At 38.4% G+C, this 21,503-nt stretch overlaps 1 protein-coding gene across 4 annotated transcripts in view; it reads left to right on the top strand.

Annotated features, from left to right (window-relative positions):
• The window catches only part of LOC122560029 (protein-glutamine gamma-glutamyltransferase 2-like), a 52,973-nt gene that overhangs the window by 18,654 nt on the left and 12,816 nt on the right, over positions 1-21,503 (top strand). For all 4 annotated transcript variants that reach the window (XM_043710191.2, XM_087994954.1, XM_043710193.2 and 1 more), the window contains 10 exons: positions 1,467-1,646; positions 2,585-2,824; positions 4,663-4,781; positions 6,659-6,787; positions 8,819-8,996; positions 14,306-14,441; positions 17,874-17,977; positions 18,391-18,633; positions 18,911-19,183; positions 21,091-21,251. In XM_043710191.2, coding sequence (XP_043566126.2) covers positions 1,467-1,646; positions 2,585-2,824; positions 4,663-4,781; positions 6,659-6,787; positions 8,819-8,996; positions 14,306-14,441; positions 17,874-17,977; positions 18,391-18,633; positions 18,911-19,183; positions 21,091-21,251 — 1,763 coding nt within the window. The remainder of the gene's footprint in view (positions 1-1,466; positions 1,647-2,584; positions 2,825-4,662; positions 4,782-6,658; positions 6,788-8,818; positions 8,997-14,305; positions 14,442-17,873; positions 17,978-18,390; positions 18,634-18,910; positions 19,184-21,090; positions 21,252-21,503) is intronic.

Here is a 21,503-nt window from a genome sequence, read left to right on the forward strand (position 1 = left end):
CAGCTGGATGACAAAGGAGAGGCATTGGAAAGGATTATGTAAAAACATGTTAGGGAAAATTTTGCCATATAAATGCTGGGTGTCAACCTACTGATAGCATGTAAAACGTTATCACTCCATTTCTGCTTTCAGCAGTATACGATCCTGGACTTAAATACTTTTGTTCAATAGTAGGCAGAGATACAAATAACGATTTGCTGATCACGTTGTGTTCATTCTCTCAAATTCAATTTTTGGAAATAACAGCAGAAAATTTAAACTATGAATGTATTTACATTAATAGTTCAGAACACATACTGTTGTTATCAATCATTGGCATCTTTTGAAGAACCCAGTTTGCAATGCAGCCAAACTGCATATACCTGGAATGCTCAGTGTAAGTAATTTGCTCAATCTTTATTCAACACTTCAGCACATTCCTTTCATGGTTATTTGAAGAAACAATGATTCAAAGATCCACACTAAGGAGTGGCACTTTTTTTAAAAAAAAGAAGTGTTATAGATCACAAGATAATTATGATCAAGGAGCACAATACACCCAGATTAATTCTTTCCATCAAGACAATAATTTTATTCATTCAGAAGATATGGGTGTCATTGGCTGAGCCAGCATTTATTGCCTGTCCCTAGTTGCCCTGGAGAAGAGATGGCACTGAGCTGCCTTCTTGAGAGGTTTCCCCTGATTCCCATTGATTCCAGTTTTGCTCAAGGTTCCTGACGTCACACTGGATCAACGTTGCCTTGATGTTAAATCTAGTCACTCTCCCCTCATCCCTGCAATTTGGCTCTTTTATCCATGTTTGTACTAAGGCTATAACGAGGTCAGGAGCAGAGTGGCTTTGACAGACCCAACCTGAGTGTCAGTGAGTAAACTACTGCTAAGTAGACTGATGGGGCAGTATTTGACTGGGTTGGATTTGATGGACAAAACATACCTGGGCAATTTTCCACATGGTTGAGAGATGCTAGATTTTACACTGTGTTGAGACAGTTTGGCTAGGGACATGGAGCACCTCTTAAACACTATTGCTGGAATGTTGTCAGGACTCTCAACATTTGTGGAATCTAATATTTCCAGCCACTTCTTGATATCATGTAGATTAATTGAATTGACTGAGGTCTGATATCTGAGATGCTGGGAGTGTCTGGAGGAAGCTGAAATGGATCTAAAGTCATCCCCAAAACTTACAAAATTATTTTCTGAAATGATTCCCTTACTCTTGCTTCTACAACACAGTGTAAAGTTTATGTTAATCATTCAATGGAATAACATTTGACTTGGTCCAATATTGAGAAGTAGATGATAGTGAGTCAGCACTTCTTAACCAGTCCTTAACTAATTTTGACCTTGAGAACTCTAATACAGCTGGGAACTATGTCCATGCAGCACAAGACAAAAGGTTACAGTTGTTGGCTTTTTATTTCTTGCCTTTTATAACCTGGATATTCTGTGGTTTCTTTTACAGCTTTGGAAATGAATTTCACCGTCGATTTGCAGAGTGAGAAGAACAACCATGAGCACAGGACCACTGAAATCAGCACTGAGCAGCTGATAATCAGGCGGGGACAGCCTTTCCATCTCACACTGCAATCTTACAGTGATGAATTTATTGACAATGGCACAGTGGTAATCTGTGCTGAGACAGGTAGTCTGTTATGAATGGAAATGGGGAGCATGAAATGACAAATATGAACATTACATAATTCTGTAATTACTCACAGTTCTACCCAACCTTTCTCAATTTATTAGCAATATCTGTGAACAGTACAATTTGAGTTTCTTGATGTCAATGAGTTCAACCCACATGCAGTGTTATGGTAGATGATACTATTGGTTCTTGTAGCAACTTGCAATGATGACTATGATGTGAGGGCTTTACAACTCTCTGAAATCAATTACTATAAACAAGTGAAATTAGGAAACAAATTTATATACAAAGGAATTGCTTACTCTGCAAATGGGGATGGTTAAGCCTGAGAGATCCACACCTTCAGCTTTTCCTTTTCGGGAAGAACAGAGACCAAGTTCCTATTTTTCATTTTGCCTCCAACACCACCTAGCCTGTTCATCTGAAGAAACTACCTGGATGTGCTTGGTACAAATAATGGACTCTAATTGGAAGATGTAGTTGAAGTATTTTGAAATAAATCCTAATATATGTCTAGAAAAAGTAAAAGTAAAGGTAAAGAAATGGATTACAATGGTTGAATTTCTTATAAATACTGTGGCACACAATAATCAGGAGATAACTTGCTTGGTATTCGTGAAATAGGCCACAGACAGTGGACAAACAAACCAATGGACATGAAGCCCCATGTAACTATTTCTTCATAGAGGACAAGATTTACCCAATCATGTTTATCATGTCATCAAATCATATCACGATTATGAAAATATCAGAGTTGTGCTGAAGTCACTCGACTTATACTGCTTCTCAAACAGAACATTTTATACAGTATTTTGAAATAGATTTTACCTGTTCACTTAATTAAAACTGATGATGTTGACAGTTGGCTGGGATGTTCATGTACAGTTGTAGTGTGGTTCAATGCAGGCTTGTTTAATTTTGTTGTCTTGTTTTAGGGCCAAAACCTTCAACAGCATTTGGAACCAAAATCCTGCTTGAATTAAATTCGTATGGTGTAAACTTTTGGAAAGCAGTTGTTGTTTCTAGCACCGGAACCAGAATGACCTTGCAGATACATCCATCTCCAAATGCCAAGATTGGACAATATAAATTATCTCTTCAAAGAATGATGGGAAACAAGTTTGAGAATTACTTAATTGGGGAGTTCATCCTCCTCTTCAATCCATGGTGCAAAGGTAGGGATGTTTTGAATACAGATTCTGAGAAATTTGGAACCAGATTGTAAAAGAGGTTTGAAGATGGACCAATGCTGTGTGGTGCAATAAAGCATAGTTGAATCCACTGACATTTTGTAACATGGACAGAAACAAATGTTGCCACATGGTGAGGGAGGGGGAATCCAAAACTAGAGACTATAAATTACTCTGAACTTAAGTAGCACATTGCCTGGCAATGTTTAAAATATGTGTTTCATTTACTATGGCAACATTCAGGACCTTCTCTCCTGGATGCGAGATAGAGCATTCGATAATTGATTCGCAAGGCCTAGTTACAAAGTATTGTTAACTAAATAATGTTCTAAAAAAGTTTCAGTTGCCGTTTACTTTGGCTTTTAAGTGTTCCCAAATGGTTTCATTCATTTCAAGTGCTCCAAAGTGTTTATAGCTCTTACAGGGTTTTCTTGGACGTTTAGCTTGCACCACCACACACCCCTGATGCTGTAATACTCCAATCTCACACCCAGTCCTTTGCCCCTAGGCTCTGCTCCCAACACTTCTGTGGCTCATCTCTGACATCAGTGGAACTGGGGAGCTGGGTGTACTGGGTTGTGGAGATCGGCAGAGCTAGAGAGTGGAGAAAAGGTGTGAAAGTAGCGTTGGAGTGAGGAGAAAATTCAGGGTGTCCATAAACTGATCCACTGACCTCATTAGGATAGACCCAACCTGCTCTGAGCTTGGGTGAGAGTTGATACCTGGACTTCAGGGTCTAAGTTATGAGGAGAGATTACACAAAATAGGTATACTTTCTCTAGATTTTAAGAAGGGTTAGAGGCGAGTTGATCGAAGTTTTCAAGATATTTATAGAAAAGAGAAGGTAGATAACCTATTTTCACTGGTTGGGGATTCTAGAACCAGGGGATATAGTGTGATTATTAGGGCTAGACTGTTCAGAAGAGATGTTACAAAGCATTTCTACACACAAAGTGCAATAGATGTTTGAAACCTTCTTCAACAAATGGCAGCGGATACAATTTCAGTCATTAATTTTAAATCTGAGATAGATAATTTTTTTGTTAAGCAAAGGTATTAAGGATTATGGGCCAAAGTCTGATATATGGAATTAGGTCATAGATCAGCCATGATCTTATTGAATGGTGGAACAAGCTGGATGGGCTGAATAGCCTTCTCCTGTTCCTATGTTCTTATGTTCCAATGGAGTTGTAAAACAGGCTGCCTCAGGAATTTGGGGAGAGGAGAGCAATGGGAGGCTCAGGGATGGGAATGAATGGGCAGGTAATAGTTCTAAGGTGGAAAGGGAAGGGTCTCATGTGCTTGTCCAAGTCTGTATAGGTAAATCCTTTGACTTTCAGCTGGTAGCTTCCAGTGATCCCTTTAAAGACCACTGTTTTGGCCGCTAATGATTAGTTATGATGTTTTGGCAACTAAAGGCTAGTTGCTAAGTGAATGCTGTGGTCAATATCAGTTAAATTTTGCACAGGATGCTGAAAAGTGATTTAAGCAGGAGCATTAAGTTTAACTCTAGGTTCAGACATACAACCTTCACAGCATGGAACGACCTTAAGTAATATGGAAGCCCTGCACAGGATGAGCACACACACACCATCTTGGGGTCTTCAGCATCTGTTACATATCTATAGAGTAGCTGCAGCACCATCTTATTCCTGGAATGTAGCTATATAAATGCAGATGTGCAAGATTATTCTCCTCATGTAAACTTGTTAATTTGCTGATTTTAAATGTTGCTCCGATTATGTTTTTGTTAGCCAACTTATATTGCATACTCGAATTACAAATGATTGTTGTGTTAAGAATTCTGTGTTTTCTCCTCTTAGGGGATGCAGTCTTTTTGGATGATGAACAACAACGTCAGGAATATGTGATGAATGAAGAGGGAATCATCTACACTGGTTCTAGCCATTGTATTCAATCACGAGCATGGTACTTTGGACAGGTATTTGAAATCACTAACAATATACTATTGAACTGTGTTTAACAAGTGAGCTGAATTCTTTGTTTGTTAGTTTTTGAACTTACACAAGTCCTGTCCACCCCCCCACCGCTCTGCTGTCTGACTTCTGGCTCCTGGTCCATCAACATTTCAATTTTAAAAATCATAAAATGGCACATAGTCCAAACTGCAGCTTCTGATACCCTGTGAACTATATTCAGCCCTATACAGGGAGTGAAATTAAACCTCCTGCAGGCTCAGTGAAATTTATCTTTGAACATATGCAGCTCACTCACGTGAGCAAGTGTAAGATTCCTACCAGTAAGTCAACAGCTAAGTTCCACATATTTAAGGTAAATGTAAAAGTTGCATTCGATCTTTAATGAATATAATTCTGCCTTCCCTGCTACAAAACTGTAGCACACACATTATTGTTGGTGATAGCAGCCTTGGTTTTCATCAATTGGGATGGGTCAGGTACCGCTTAAAATGTTGGGTGGGATTCAATTCTGACCCTAGTTCTGCCTTTTCAATTTTCATCACGACCTCTTAAAGCTATGTGCTGGTTTTGTTCATGACATTACACATGATGTTACTGCCCTGGCTGACTCCATGGTGGGAAGCATGTCCCAGTCCTCTACAATTGGCATGGATGCAAACCAGTTGTTTAAAGAGTTATGGTTCATAGCGTGCATGAGAGAACCACTTGAAGGGTAAATTCCGAAAGGTCTTCATGTTTCTCATGCCAGGGTATGCATCCCTACCCAGCACAAAGAGCAGAGGGTGGGATGGGGGGGTGATGAGTGAAAATGGATGAGCAGAGGGCATTAGCTGCATAAGGAGAGAGCAGGGGTGGGAGGTGTGGGGGCTGAAGGAGTGTTCTTCATTCTTTTATTTTTAGATATAATGCTGGAACCCACGAGCAGGCATTCTGAACAGCCATTTTGGAAACTGTCAGCCTCCTTAGCTCTTCATGGCCTAACTCTCAATCCTGGCTGCCCCCTCCACCTCTCCCAGCCAAAAATACAAAGTATGGGCATCCATTTTTAGATGTCGGGTTTGAGAAGCCATCGATGAAAGCACCTGCCTCTGAACACCTGAACCTTTATCAAACATTGGGACTGGACTATCTGATTTTCTAGTATCCTACTTAATTTGGCATTTACAATATCATTAACCTTGCTCTTAATATTGCGTACATTTCCACAATGTATTTTGTACGTCTTACTCTGTGTCATGCATTGAAAATAAAGCGGGCAGAATTAAATTTCTCTGCTTTCTGGTCCTTCTGCCACAAAATCATTGCCACTATTAACACCATTGTTACTACCTCTAACTTCACCCTCCCAAATGCCTGTTGAAAACATTTCACTGTGAGCAACAATTGGCAGAATCTTTTAGGGACCTGGATAAGGCTGGTAGACTATGGCAAGCGTTGTGGCAGAAACTGTGAGAAATTGGGTGAGGCCTATTCTGATGTTGGGAGCAAGTCACCTGATCTTTTGTTGCTTTTCTGATTGGCAAGGTGAGTTTCTCGATAAGTTGCAAAATTATGGTTGAATTATTGGTTGATAAATGCTTCTTAACCCCACAACTCACCTAATTGATCCTCAGCTTCCTATCTCACAAAACACGCCAACCATTTTAGATGTCGAGAATTCTCGACATGCAAGTCAGAGCAGGTATGTAGTGATCTCAGCTTGCCACTGGATGTCAGGACCCTCCATCTTTGTCACCACACACCAGTGCATCAGTGCATGATCCATTGGCACCAACTGCACATGCCCCTCAACAAGGGTATTGATAACAGAAATAAAGCATACGATCATTACCGAACAATTTTGAACAATATTCCTTAGAAAATCTTCTTTCTTTTTCAGTTTGCAGACAATGTCCTAGATATCTGTCTTAAATTGATGGACAATAATAACAAATGCCTGTCATGCCCAGAAAAAGACTATGTACGCAGAAATGACCCTACTTATATCAGTAGAATGGTGACAGCAATGGTAAGCACATTAACCTTATAGCTGATATTGATGAGAATAAATGTTAGTGACTGTCAATATAATCTCTTTCATTTGGTTTTATTCTATCTGAATGGTTTTCTTGAGTTCTCCGGCTTAATGTTTCTGTCTACCTTTTGCCCTCTTCCAGATCACATTAAACATTTTGAGATTGTGATGTTAGCTGTAGTATGGATGTCCTTAAAAACACTTGGCTCAAAGGTAGAAGACAGAGGGTGGTGGTGGAGGGTTGTTTTTCAGACTGGAGGCCTGTGACCAGTGGAGTGCCGCAAGGATTGGTGCTGGGCCCTCTACTTTTTGTCATTTACGTAAATGATTTGGATGCGAGCATAAGAGGTACAGTTAGTAAGTTTGCAGATGACGCCTAAATTGGAGGTGTAGTGGACAGCGAAGAGGGTTATCTCAGATTACAACAGGATCTGGACCAGATGGGGCCAATGGGCTGAGAAGTGGCAGATGGAGTTTAATTCAGATAAATGCGAGGTGCTGCATTTTGGGAAAGCAAATCTTAGCAGGACTTATACACTTAATGGTAAGGCACTAGGGAGTGTTGCTGAACAAAGAGACCTTGGAGTGTAGGTTCATAGCTCCTTGGAAGTGGAGTCGCAGGTAGATAGGATAGTGAAGAAGGCGTTTGGTATGCTTTCCTTTATTGGTCAGAGTATTGATACAGGAGTTGGGAGGTCATATTGCCCCTGTACAGGACATTGGTTAGGCCACTGTTGGAATATTGCATGCAATTCTGGTCTCCTTCTTATCGGAAAGATGTTGTGAAACTTGAAAGAGTTCAGAAAAGATTTACAAGGATGTTGCCAGGGTTGGCGGATCTGAGCTATAGGGAGAGGTTGAGCAGGCTGGGGCTGTTTTCCCTGGAGCGTCGGAGGCTGAGGGGTGACCTTATAGAGGTTTACAAAATTATGAGGGGCATGAATAGGATAAATAGGCAAAGTCTTTTCCCTGGGGTTGGGGAGTCCAGAACTAGAGGGCATAGGTTTAGGGTGAGAGGAGAAAGATATAAAAGAGACCTAAGGGGCAACGTTTTCACGCAGAGGGTGGTAGGTGTATGGAATGAGCTGCCAGAGGATGTGGTGGAGGCTGGTACAATTGCAACATTTAAGAGGCATTTGGATGGGTAAATGAATAGGAAGGGTTTGGAGGGATATGGGCCGGGTGCTGGCAGGTGGGACTAGATTGGGTTGGGATATCTGGTCGGCATGGATGGGTTGGCCCAAGGGTCTGTTTCCATGCTGTACATCTCTATGACTCTATGACCACACCTTATATTAAAGATTGCAAACCTTGCTGAACATGTTCCATTCACTTATGCAGCCTTTTCCATAACTGCATAAAATATCAGCCTTGGATCAATCTGCAATACTCTCAGTTCTGAGGCAGAGAGTTCTGCTTCAAGATCTATTCTGAGATTTGAGCATTCGGTTTAAAGTGACTTTTGGAATATGGCATATTGGAAATGTTGCCTTTCAAATGAAACATTCAATGAAGAAATAATTCTCTTCCCACTCAAAAGAATGTAAGTGAACCAATAGTACTATTTTGAGGGGAGAAAAGGAGAATGGTTCTCCTTGATGATCTGACCAATACTTATCCTTTCATCATCATCATTAAAAAGAGATGATCTTGTCATTATCTCATTGCTGTGTGTGAGACATTGCAATACGTAATCTGGCAGCTGTTAATTTTAAAGTCACTTCATATAAGTCACCATGCAGGAAAAGGGAAAGAAATTCACAATTACTAGTATTTAGTCTTGTTTGAGTTATCCAGAGACTCCAACGAGTTACTTACAAATCAAAAGCACTGCTATTCATTCTGGACACTTTTCATTTGGCCTCTTATTCACGCATCGTGCCTTATTTCTTTGCTTCTAATACATTTATTTATGATTTTATTTCTTTGATGCTAACTCAACCTTTCATGTAATTTTATTGATAGTTTCAGGAATAAAACCTACACAACTGTGTTAATACAGATTCACTGTTCCAACTTTTCCAGGTAAATTGTTGTGATGACAAAGGCATACTTGAAGGCAGATGGAGTGCACCATATTGTGGAGGGACATGCCCGTGGAATTGGAATGGAAGTGTTGCCATCCTTACAGAATGGAACGATCGTGGTTGTCGGAAAGTTCAGTATGGGCAGTGCTGGGTGTTTGCAGCAGTTGCTTGCACAGGTACAAAGTGCAAAGTGTAATAGGGAATTTATTCTGAAATTCAACAGTTCTAAGTATCTACATTCTGACGCATTGAAAAATTTCCTACAAAGTTTTCAAGATATTTCCTAACCCATTCAGCTGCTTAGACATACTTACGTATTATGTTTATGATAAAAAATGTTTTAGAAGTTTTTATTGTGGGGTTATTTTATGACCAGTATCATGAAGTAGGTCTGGAATTACAACCACAATAGCCCTTAACATATGTCTTCATACGTGAAATTAATATTCAAGGGAAGATTTAAAAATCAAAAAGATTTTCAAAGAAGAACTTCACATTCAGAAACACTATTACTTCTTTTACTGATTATATGAAGTCAATGTCCTTTGATTCTTGATCTTTGGCCATAGTTTCTCCATACTAAGGCAGAACCCTCATGAATTTGAATAGCTCTTCTATACCAGTCTCAACATTCACTGCTCAAAGGAGAACTATCCCAATCTTTCTACATACCTGAAATTGCTTGTCTTGGGAATCAACCTAACAATCCATAGCAAGCTAAATCTTATGATACAATAACTACTTTCTCTTAAATGTTGCCTATTGACACAGCAGATGGACTGCAGCAGTTTAAGGAGGGACCTCAAAACCACCTTTTTGAGGACAAATAAGGTCAAGCAATAAATGCTGATCAGCCAGTGAGTACTCATTTCCCACAAGTGAATAAAAAGGTCACAATATATTTAGGCAACTCATTTTCAAGAACCAAGTCCAACAATGTCTTCTTTCTTATTGGACTAGAATTACACTGATGTAGAAAACACCCTTGTTTTTATGCAATTATTATGTCAATCTAGATTGAAGCAAGTAGCCTCCCATTAGATGGAAAATCTCAGAGAAACCTTGTGAATGGTGATTTACGCTGCCTGACAAGACTTTCTATACATCTTCCCAGTAATGATGTACAATTCAATTAAAGCTGCAGCAACTAAACCCCTACAGAAATAGATGGCACATAGGGAAGGTTCATTCAGTTCAACTTACTGAAGCTCTGTGAAATATTTAGCCATTCAGCAACCCTTCCTTGAACTTTCTACACTTTATTCCTATTATTTATTTTTTTCTGCAGTACGATGCGTGCATGTTATAATGATAATATGATAAAACTAATAGACCAGTGCTTCAGTTGGACATTGAGAACAACACGGTAATTCAAAGAGGAAACATTGAAAGTACATGGTAAATATGTTCCAGTAAAAGCAAAGGGTAGAACCAAGATTGAAGTACATTGGATTGTAAGGGATATAAACATAGGAACTATAGGAACAAGAGTAGATCATTTCGCCATTGATTTTAGGAATGAAATCAAGGATTTTGATCAAATTTAGGATTAAGAGAAAAGGAGAGTTTTATGGCTGATATTGAGAGCTATATCGGGCAGAATCCACAGAGAAGTATAAGTACAGAGGGAAACACAAAAAGGTAATTAGGAAAGCGAAGGGAATGCATAAGAAAGCATTAGTGGGTAAAATAAAGGAAAAACCAAAGAGGCTTCTTCAATATATAAAGAGCAAAAGAATAACTAGAGTAGGAGTAAAGCCCATTAAGCACCATTGGAGGTAATCTGTATGGACTCGCCAGATGTGGCACAAAGTCTTCTATGAATATTTTTGTTAGTCTTCTCAATGGAAAAGGTTGGTGCTAGGATAGACATCCTGAGAACATTGGAAGAAAGTAACATGGATTGAGAGGAATGCCAGTGGATTTAGGAACCATAAAAGTCGATAAATCTGCAGGCTAAATAATATATACCTCAGAAGTTGAGGGAGTCAAGAGAGGAAATATCAGGGCCTTGCAGTAATTTTCAAATCTTCTCTGGACACAGGAGAGTTGCCAGAAGACTGGTGGATTCTAAATTTGTTTCATTATTAAAAAAGGAAGGAAGGATGGACCAAGAAATTACAGGCCAGTCAGATAACTTCGGTGGTGGGAAAGCTACTAGAAAGAATTCTGAAGGGATAGAATATACCTGCACTGAGAGAGATACAGATTAGTCGGGGATAGTCAGCATGGATTTGTTACAGAGTGTTGTGGGTAATGCATCTGATTAGGTCTACATAGACCTGAGCAAGACTTTTGATAAAAGTCCTTCATGGCAGACTGCTTCAAAAGGAAGAGTCAATGGGATCCAAGGCAAAATGGCATGTTGGATTGAAAATTGGCTGAGGGACAGAAAGTAGAAGGCTTGGGGGATTTTCTGTGACTGGAATTTTGTTTCCAGTGGTGTTTCACAAGGCTCAGTTTGCAGGCTGGTTGCTGTTTGTTGTTTGGTCTTAAAGGTTGGGGAGATAATCAAGAATTCCCGCCTCAGGCGACTGTGTGGAGTTTGCACGTTCTCCCCGTGTCTGCGTGGGTTTCCTCCGGGTGCTCTGGTTTCCTCCCACAGTCCAAAGATGTGCAGGTCAGGTGAATTGGCCATGCTAAATTGCCCGCAGTGTTAGGTAAGGGGTAAATGTAGGGGTATGGGTGGGTTGCGCTCCGGCGGGGCAGTGTGGACTTGATGGGCCGAAGGGCCTGTTTCCACACTGTAAGTAATCTAAATCTAAAAGTAATCTCATCTAAAAGCAATATGGCACAAAAATTGGTAAATAGTGAGAAAGATAGCTGAAAACTACAGGAGGGTGCCACTGGACTCAACAAGGTTGGTAGAGGAGAGGCAGATGTCATTCAATCCGGACAAGTGAGAGATACTGTATTTGGAATGAGCTCTCAAGGCTAGGGATTACATTATGAATAGTAGGGCTCTGGGAAAGTATTGAAGATCCAAGGAACCTTAGTGCGTACATCCATAAATCCCTGAAGGTAGCAGGGTAAGAGTGTTAAGAAAGCATTTGCAATAAACACATCGTTCCGCAGCATGAGGTTTCCATTCCTGAGAATCTCTATGGATGATGAAATTCATGAGTTCAGAGCTCATTACAATAGGCTAACATTGTTAAAAATATCATGGATATGCGATTTTTGCCTGTAGCTGCTTATTTTTCTTTTTACTTATGTTTTGGCACGATAGATAAATTAGCGATTTACGATTTCAGAAGATTTACTGTTTTTTCTTTTATACAAGAGGAAGGAAGTTGCACCGTAGTTGTATAAAATGTTGACGAGACCACAACTGGAGTATTATTTGCAATTCTGGTCATCATCTTATAGGAAAAATGTGATTGCATTGGACAGGGTGCACTGGGTATTTTCTAGGATGCTGTTTGGGCTGGAGGGTTTCAACTATGGAAAAGGATTGGATAAGCTGGGGTTGTTTTTCTTGGTGCAACAAAGTTTCAGAGGGGCCCTGATAGTATTGGATTATATGGGGCATAGGTAGATTGAATAGAAAAGTACTTTTTCCCTTCGTGGAAGAGCTGAGGAGAGTTTCTTTTCACTCAGAGGGTAGTGGGAATCTGGAGCTCACTACCTGAAAGGGGGGGGAGGGGGGGAGGTTCAGTTGAAACATTTAAGCTGTATTAGATATCCACTTAGTTGCCATATCGTCCAGGACAATGGGCCAAAAATTGGAAAAGGAGATTAGAGCAGTCAGATATTTTTTGACTGGTGCAGATATGTGTTGTAAACATCCATGAGTTTAAATTATCCTGTATGTCTAAGATGGAAATCAACCAGCATTTCCGCTAAGTCCAGTTAAACTGAAACTGAGGAAATATTAAACCATGGAGAACGCAATGCAGAACAAAAATGCATATATTTTTGTATAACTATTTTAATTATAGAAGCAACTTTTTAAAGTACAGCTATTGCAAAGAACAAATATTAAACCTAGATTAAAATTTAGCATGATGTTTTTTCAAAGAATGCATTATTAGAGCAAACTCCCAGTCTCCTGAAATATGTGATTGACATGAAATGATAATGAAACACCTTGAGCTGACTGTGTTTTAGCAGTGTTACAGAAATACAGAACACTGAAATAGTTACCCATAAATTCCTTAGCAACAATTTCGGCAAACTTTAAGAGAGTCAATAACAATTGGCAAGATAGTCAGTTGAGGCATTTCCGTGCTGATCCCAAAAGAGAAGATAGAAAGCCTTGCAGTTATATGGTGTTTTGTCGTGTGCCAGATGTCTCAAAGCTCATTTTATTCAACAAAGTACAAGTGAAGTGTAGTCACTGTTGTAATGCAGGAAACACAGTAACTAGTTTGTCCCACAGTAAGCTCCCACAATTAACAGTGATTAATGACTCCAGGAAGAATTCCCCTGCTTTTCTTCAAAATGTTTTCTTGGGATCTTTTAAATCCCCTGGAGATGGCAGAAGGAGGGCAATTTCATGTGTTATCTTGAAAGTCGCTCCTCCATTCATGCACCACATTGTGGCTGCTCATTTCCTGCGCAAACCTTTGTCATGACTGTTTGATGAGGCTAACTGTCAGCCTCCTGGCATCCTTGGATGGAACTCCATGCCTTTGCGATTTCCAGCATTAAAGTGCTGTTACATGAATCTTTAGACTGCCCTGTTCCCTTTTGGTGCGTATCTCTACCTTCTTTTGACCCAATACAGCCAGTGTCTAAAATGTCCCTGTGCTTGCTGTTGGTTTGTCCTTTGATATCACTCTTCAATCAGGATTTGAATGCTCCTTCAGCCTGTTTGTCCCATCAGACATTAACCTCAGAGGGGTCCTCCTAACTGGCTGCCACCCAGAAACATCAGTCAGAAGACCTTCGAGTCCTGCTTGCAGGTATGGTACTAACATGCCATTAAAGTCCATGAGGACCAAGACTGCCAACTCAAACTTGATGTAAATGATTTTTCAGAAAGAAAAGCAGGAACTTCACCTGATGTTCTGATAAGCAGTATCAAATTATGTTGGCATACAACTCATTGCTGATTGTGAAGGATTGTAGTGTACCAATTAGTTGCTATGTAACCCTACATTAAAACATGATGTGGAGGTGCCGGTGTTGGACTTGGGTGGACAAAGTTAAAAAGCTAGCTAGCTGATGAAGGAGCAATGCACTGAAAGTTAGTACTTCCAAATAAACCTGTTGGACTATAACCTAGTGTTGTGTGATTTTTAACTACATTAAAACTGTAAGTACCTCAGTGTCCTGTGGCATACTCAGTGTTTTTCAAATTGTGGGGTATTGATAGTGAAAAATATTTTCATGAAACAAATGTTTTTAAAATGCATCTCAAAGTATTAAATCCTGATTTGAATGCTGGCAGTTTGCTCAAGTATCAGATCCTGCCACAGTGTTATGTATAGACATGTGTTCATTCAGTTGTAATGAAATATTTCTTTTTGTTATTTCTTAGTTTTGAGATGCTTAGGAATTCCAACTCGTGTTGTCACAAACTTTAATTCTGCTCATGACAGCAATGGGAATTTAACAATCGATAAAGTGTGTGATGAATATGGGAGAGACCTTGGAGGCCCAGGTGATAGCATCTGGTGAGTTAAATCAGTATCAAAAATGCAAATTTTAGCCGTTAAGAGAAAACAAAAAACACACAGTAGATTGTATCAGCACCATGAAAGAGAAAAGACAGATTAATCTTTTTTTTCAATGCCCACCTTTATTCAGAAATAAAGATTCTGTTTTGACAGCAGCCAGACCAATCCAGGACCATCACTATTGTAGCAGATCGAACAGACTACATCCCCCTTCCAGTGGGGGCCTGCCACAAGTGTGCAGGATCTGACCTGTACACTTAAATCTAAATCTGCAAGTAGAGGCCAGTTCAGGACAAATAAACTCTATCCTAAATACCACCCACTTAGGGAGAAACAGAATGAGAACCAGTCCCAATCACTGGCCATTTGAAAGAAAAATTGCCAATTATTTTCTAGAGATGTACCTCATGAAGTGAATGGCTGGGTCCCTGGAGGTCTTCCTCCTGGAGAACATAATTTTCTCACTTACTGACCTGTGAGAAATATGCCATCCATTGAGTTATATGCTAACTCGGTATCATGAATGAGAAGTCCAGGAATGAATCTGTGCATGACTGCCAAGTTGCAGAACTGGGAAAGAGGTTTCTCTCGAAGGATGATTGCTTGAGCAATCATTGGGTAAGGTCAAAGGGTCAAATGAGAATTAATTAACAAACAAAACACAGATACTGGAAATCTTTGATTGAACGAGCATTGTGCTGATGAGCAGGAGAATGGAGTAACAACATTAAAATTTGATGTTTGACCACATCACCAATTACAGAGGGCACGAGGAAAGATAATGAAACATAATCCCAGTTACAACAAATGTAATTGGTGACTTTGTTTAGGATTTGCTGGGATTGGAGAATTTCAATTAAGGAGTTCTGAGAGAGCTAATCAAATTGGTAGCAATCCATAAAGAAACTAACAGGAGGAAAGAGGCGTGGTAGATCAGAACTGCTTGAAGGTGTTTCAGGGCTACTTTAAAAAATCTTCGATACAGAGTAAGGATCTGATTGAGGGATGTATTTAGAATATCCAAGGTTATGGCAATCTGGGAGGAATGCAAGGGATCAAAGGTTGAATGCCGGAGTTACATCAGCAGCAGATAGACCCTGGAAAAGACCGGAGCTTGGAGAGGGCATTGACCAGCAAAACATTAGCGAAATTTAAGTTAGTTGAAATAAAGCAAGGTAGACTTAATACCTGAATCAATAATCCCTATTTCATTGAGTGAAAACTCCATACATTTTTTTAATTTCTTGGAGGTAAAGATGGGGGTGGCAGACAGTTAATATGGCAATCAAAAGTGGGGAAAAATGTGTAGACATTTTTAGACATTTTTACTCCAAAATTTTAGAGTAATTGCAATCTTCAGGCAGTAGAACTTGATATAATTTAGTCAGATATGAATTATTTCTCTTTTATTATTTTGGAAAAATATACACTAATATATAAAGAATGAACAAGTAGACCACTCAGCCCTTTTAGCCTGCTCTGTCATTCAACAAATCATCTGATTTTAACCTCAACTTGACATTCTTTCATCCCCCTTGGTAATCATTAATCTATTTACCTCTGTCTTAAAAATACTTAAACATTTAAAGATTGCATATCCTTTTGAAGAAGGAAATTTCAAAGATTCTCAAAATTCTGAGAGAAACGTTGTTTCTGTTGTTTTAAAAGTATGTCCTTGTCTTTTAAAACTGTGACCCACAAGAGATTCTCCCACAAGAAGAACCATCCTTTCAACATGCATCCAGTCAAGACTCTTCAGGATTTAATATCTCAATTAGTCATCTGACTCTTCTAAACTCCAGAGGACATAGGACTTGCCTGTTTAGCCTTTCCTCATAAGACAATCCACTTATTTCATGTATTAGTCCCATAAATCTTCTCTGAATTGCTACCAAAATATTAGTGCTATGGACCAGACATCCTCATATGTATTGAGAAGATTTTCTTATCTTAAAGGTTACATTCTAGATGCAATTTGATTGGTCAAACTAGTTGACGTTAAACAAAACACACTTTATACTCCAGTTAAAATACAGATAAAATAAAAATAAAATAATTAGCTTAACTAAAAGATATAGTAACGAGAACTAATCAGGCAACTGTCTGTGTGGAGTTTGCACATTCTCCCCGTGTCTGTGTGGGTTTCCTCCGGGTGCCTCCGGTTTCATCCCACAGTCCAAAGATGTGCAGGTTAGGTGAATTGGCTATGCTGAATTGCCCATAGTGTTAGGTGCATTAGTCAGAGGGAAATGGGTCTAGCTGGGTTACACTTCAGAGGGTCGGTGTGGACTTGTTGGGCAAAAGGGCCTGTTTCCGTACTGTAGGTAATCTAATCTAATTAACCATTAACAGTAACATCCCATAAACACACCCATGGCAAATGCAAATTCAGTAAAATAGATTGTGCCAGCAGCAGAAAAAGAACCCCAGCTTTTAGCTGTAACACAGAGAGGACTAAGAGCTTCCACATCCAGCTTCAAAACCTCAGCAACTGCAGAAAGCTAAAACTAAAATTCCTAGTTCTGTGGGAGCTTCCCCCACCCATTCAGGCTGCTTCTAGTGTTCCAACCTTTAAAAAAAAAGGCCTCACAAGCTGTTTATTTTAATGGCTTTGTGCAGACTGCTCAACCTTTCTTCATAAAAAACCAGGACAAAATAGGTCTCTTAAAGCCATAGTATCGTCACATTAGCATTCTTTTGTAAGAAGGTGACGAGTACAGTGCACAGCACTCCAGATGTAATTTTATTAATGCTCCGAATAACTGAAAAATAACTTCCCTATGCTTGCATTCAATTTTGCCAGTCATTAGTTTTCAATAAAAAGTTGCACTTATTTTGTGTCTTTAACACAGCAAAATGTCCCAAGGTGCTTCATTTCAGCATTATCAAAGTATAACATTGAACCATAAATGAGTTTGAAGTTCCAAATTTTAATTTTTGAAAGTGTCTTAAAGGAGGTTAGAGTTTAATGTTCATCTTTGGTTGTTCCCTTTCTTTTCAATTCTTATACCAAACCTAGCTGTGTTAAGGACACAACTCTCTAATTGTGCCTCAGTCATTTGTTGCCCCGCTACACTTCTTCACCATTTCTGGCTCATTGGATACATTCACAGCAAAGGCAAAGATGTAGATCAGTCTATAATGACCTTTAAAGAGCCTGTTATGAAAAGGGGAAAATTGGTGTATGTAATAGATAATATAATTAAATTTCAAATTATAACAGCAGAATATTCAGTATGTGATCACTGACATTCAGTGAGATAATGTACAGATTAATAATGTTATTTTTATGAATTGGAAAGTTTAAATAATCATTAACTCCAATGTTATAACTGATGCTGATCATCTTATTTTTCTAATTAAACACAAAGTGATTTTTGAGAGAATTTTAGACATTTGGAAATTTTGTTTCCTGTTGCTTCATTTTAGGAACTTCCATGTCTGGATAGAGAGTTGGATGGCACGAAATGATCTGGTGGCAGGTTATGATGGTTGGCAGGTATTGGACCCAACCCCACAGGAGAAAAGTGAAGGTAGCGAGATAAATTCCATTATCACAAACCACTGTCAAGCATTTCACAACTTTTCTCATAGTTATGACTCAATTGCTATTGCACCGAAGGTTAATAGTGCTAGAATTACGCATGGCTGTTTTATTGGCCCAAAAATCCAGCTGGGCAGATTTCTGGGGATAAATTATTTAGCCTAATCTAATCATTTCAGTTTCAGTAATTTTGACCATGAGATAATCAATCTGGAATACGATTGGCAAAGGAAGAAAATGTTTAAAAATGGAAGCTAACAATTGCATTTTAACAAAAGTTTGTGATTTTTTGATTTCAGATGACTGGAAGAGCTCCTGAAAGGTTTTCTTAAATATGAATCCTTGTAAGAGTCATTTAAATTTATTTAATTTGATTCTCAATTACTTCCTTGCCTTTTATAGGAATTTATTGCTGTGGACCAGCTCCTGTCAAAGCAGTCAAAGAAGGATTCGTGGATTTGAAGTTTGACGTTCCCTTTGTCTTTGCTGAGGTCAATGCAGATCAAGTAACTTGGATCCAATGTAGAGATGGCAGAAAAGAAAAGATGGATGTTGAAACACAACATGTGGGTCAGAATATCAGCACTAAGAAGTGTGGCAGACCCGATCGTGAAGATATTACAGACAATTACAAATACCGTGAAGGTAAGGAATATTACTTTTTAAAACATGATTTATTTTACCATTAGTATTGCTCTTAGTTATATTTTGATACCTGTTTTATGCATCCAGATTTATGATACTGGATTTAAATAGCAGACTGCATTTTATAGCTCAGTGTCAACCATTAGAATAAGGTGCCTGTACAGCTGTACTTAAAGTGGGAATACATTGTGATAAATTATCCAAATAGAATTAAAAAATAACTCCATTGTATTATATATGCTTCTTTTTTAACTAACTTACTTTTCAACATAATTAGGGTCTTTTGAAGAAAGAGCCATTGTTTCTGAAGCTGACCTCAGAAATAGACATACTCCTCTGCACCCAAGAAAATTATTGGTCAATGTGAAGGCTGAGGAATCAATAACTAACGGATCTGACATTAATGTCTGCATAACCATCTCCAACAACAGTTCAACTACAATGTACTGCAATCTTAACTTCAATGCTCAAATAATGAATTATAATGGAAGGTCACTGCACCAAATTGCAGGGAAGCATTTTGACAAAATTGCTGTTCAAGGCAATCGAGGTAATCAAACAACTATTGCTCTTGTATCTTGCTTTTCTTTGTAGCAGTTAACCACTTACCATTTGATCATAAAGTCTGAAAGTGGTGGAAATACTCAGCAGGTCAGGCAGTGTTCATGGAGAGAAAAAGAGTTAATATTTTAGTTCTGTGACTTTTCACCATAATTTGTTCATATCTGCCACAATACCAGAAACATATAATTGGATGTTCACTAATGCAATCTATTTAAATTGTCAAGCTTACTAAATGATAGAATTTAGTTACTGGTTATGGCAGCTTTAAGAAGAATGTGAAATTAAATATTTAATCCATATTTTTGAGTTTCTCCGTCATACTCTATCCATTATACTTCGATTTCTATGCATATCTCTGTCACACTTTTACCTGGTTGGTTCAAATCTCATATTTGCTCCCTTATAATTGAGTGGTGTCTATCATATTCATGATTACCTTTAATGACATACATGCACAGAGACAGATCATTTTTAGTCCAGAATGTCATGACAAACTCTTCTTTTTCCACTTTCAGAAAGTGACAGACAGGAGTCTTCATGCATGTCCCTATAATCCAAGATGGGAACTCTGGGAATCCATGAAATAGCCCTTTTTTTCCTCAAAGTAACCAGAAACCATAAACCTTAGGATTTTATTCAGTGAAAACAGTAAAAAAAATGTGGTTTTGAGAGTATTTATTCATGCAATTTCTATTTATTGAAGGATTCACATGTTTATTTATGATATCAAAAGTAGATTTCTTCAAATGTTCAACCAACCTCATCTTTCTACAATGGAAATGTTTGTAATAAGCTTTTCCAGGAACAATTAAGATATTCATCATAGATATCAAGATTAGACATTTATAAAGCATATCAGAACTTCCTGATTGAAAGCAGACAAAGTACATATGAAGATTCCCAGAGTAACTATGTATATATGTAAATTATCACTCCTTTTCTACACCTACCTTACCTTCCAAATTGCTGAATTTTTTTTTGTTTTTGTCATCTCCAATCTAAGCTTTCTAGTCTAGTCCATCTTGTTATACCCTATCTTGCTTCTAAACTTCCAACTACCAAACATTGCAACTTATCCAGTTGTTTCCACTCACATTATAAATCCATTTCCTCCATCACCCCAAACTTTGGTAATTTCTATTTCTTAGTGCATAAATTTTAAATTCTTTGTTTACACAACCCTCTACAGGCTTATTCCACCACATCTTAGCAATCTTCTCCAATGTACAATCTTGGCTCACATTTTCAGTTTTTTAAACTGAATTCTCCTTTTGTTCTCACTTTCAGGCCCAACCCATCTCTCCTTCTCATGCATTAAACAGAAGACAGTGGCCTAGTGGTATTGTCACCGGACGATTAACCCAGAGACTCAGACAATGCTCTGGGTCTTGGGTTTGAATCTCACCATTGTGAAATTTGAATTCAATTTTTAAAAATCTGGAATTAGGAGTCAAGTGATGACCATGAATCAATTGCCAATTACCAAAAAAACTAATGAACCTCTTTAGGAAAGGAAACTGCCATCTCTACCTGGTCTAGCCTACATGTGAGCCCAGATCCACAGCAACGTGGTGAACTCTTAGAGACCATTAGGGTTGGGCAACAAATTCTGGCTGAGCTAGTGGTGCCTTCATCCCATGACTGAATTAAAAAAAACAATTGTCTCTGGTGATGGTATTTGCACACGTCATGGCCTTAATCTCCATAATTTCACTCAAAACCTTTCTGTTTTATTATATTTTTCAGTTTCATCAACCGTCTATTAATTATTTCAGTGGCACTTTTCCATAGTGGAATTTTGTTTTACATAAATACAAAAAAAGGACTATTCCATTGAAAAACCTTTGGCAAATTTCTAATTTATTCTTTGTTTTCAAATTGAATTTTTTTCAGATGAGAAGGTGGTTCTACAAATACCTTGCTCAGACTATGCTGATTATATTGAAAATCACCATTTGATCAGGCTGACTGCTTTGGCAAATGACTCAGTCACACACACAAATGCTTTGGGAACGAAAGATCTTTCTGTGATCAATCCTGATATCGATATTCAGGTAATAATCTGAAGCAACACTATCTACAGCATTTTCATGATTAAAACTACAATTGAATTGTTCATCTCAGGAGATAACTCATACTTTACATTACATTTCAGTTTTCTCTCTATGGTTACCTAGTATTACTGGGCTAAATGATTTTCAGCCATAGCTTTATATTATTTCCTAATGCTTAATTGGATTATTTTCATTGATGATTAATTGGCTAACACTCAGCACTTGCAGACAAACTAAGCTGAAAAAGGATTT

This window comes from Chiloscyllium plagiosum, unplaced genomic scaffold (assembly GCF_037043375.1).
Source record: "Chiloscyllium plagiosum isolate Xiang-an unplaced genomic scaffold, Cpla_swu_hap1 HiC_scaffold_15, whole genome shotgun sequence".
Classification (NCBI taxonomy): domain Eukaryota; kingdom Metazoa; phylum Chordata; class Chondrichthyes; order Orectolobiformes; family Hemiscylliidae; genus Chiloscyllium; species Chiloscyllium plagiosum.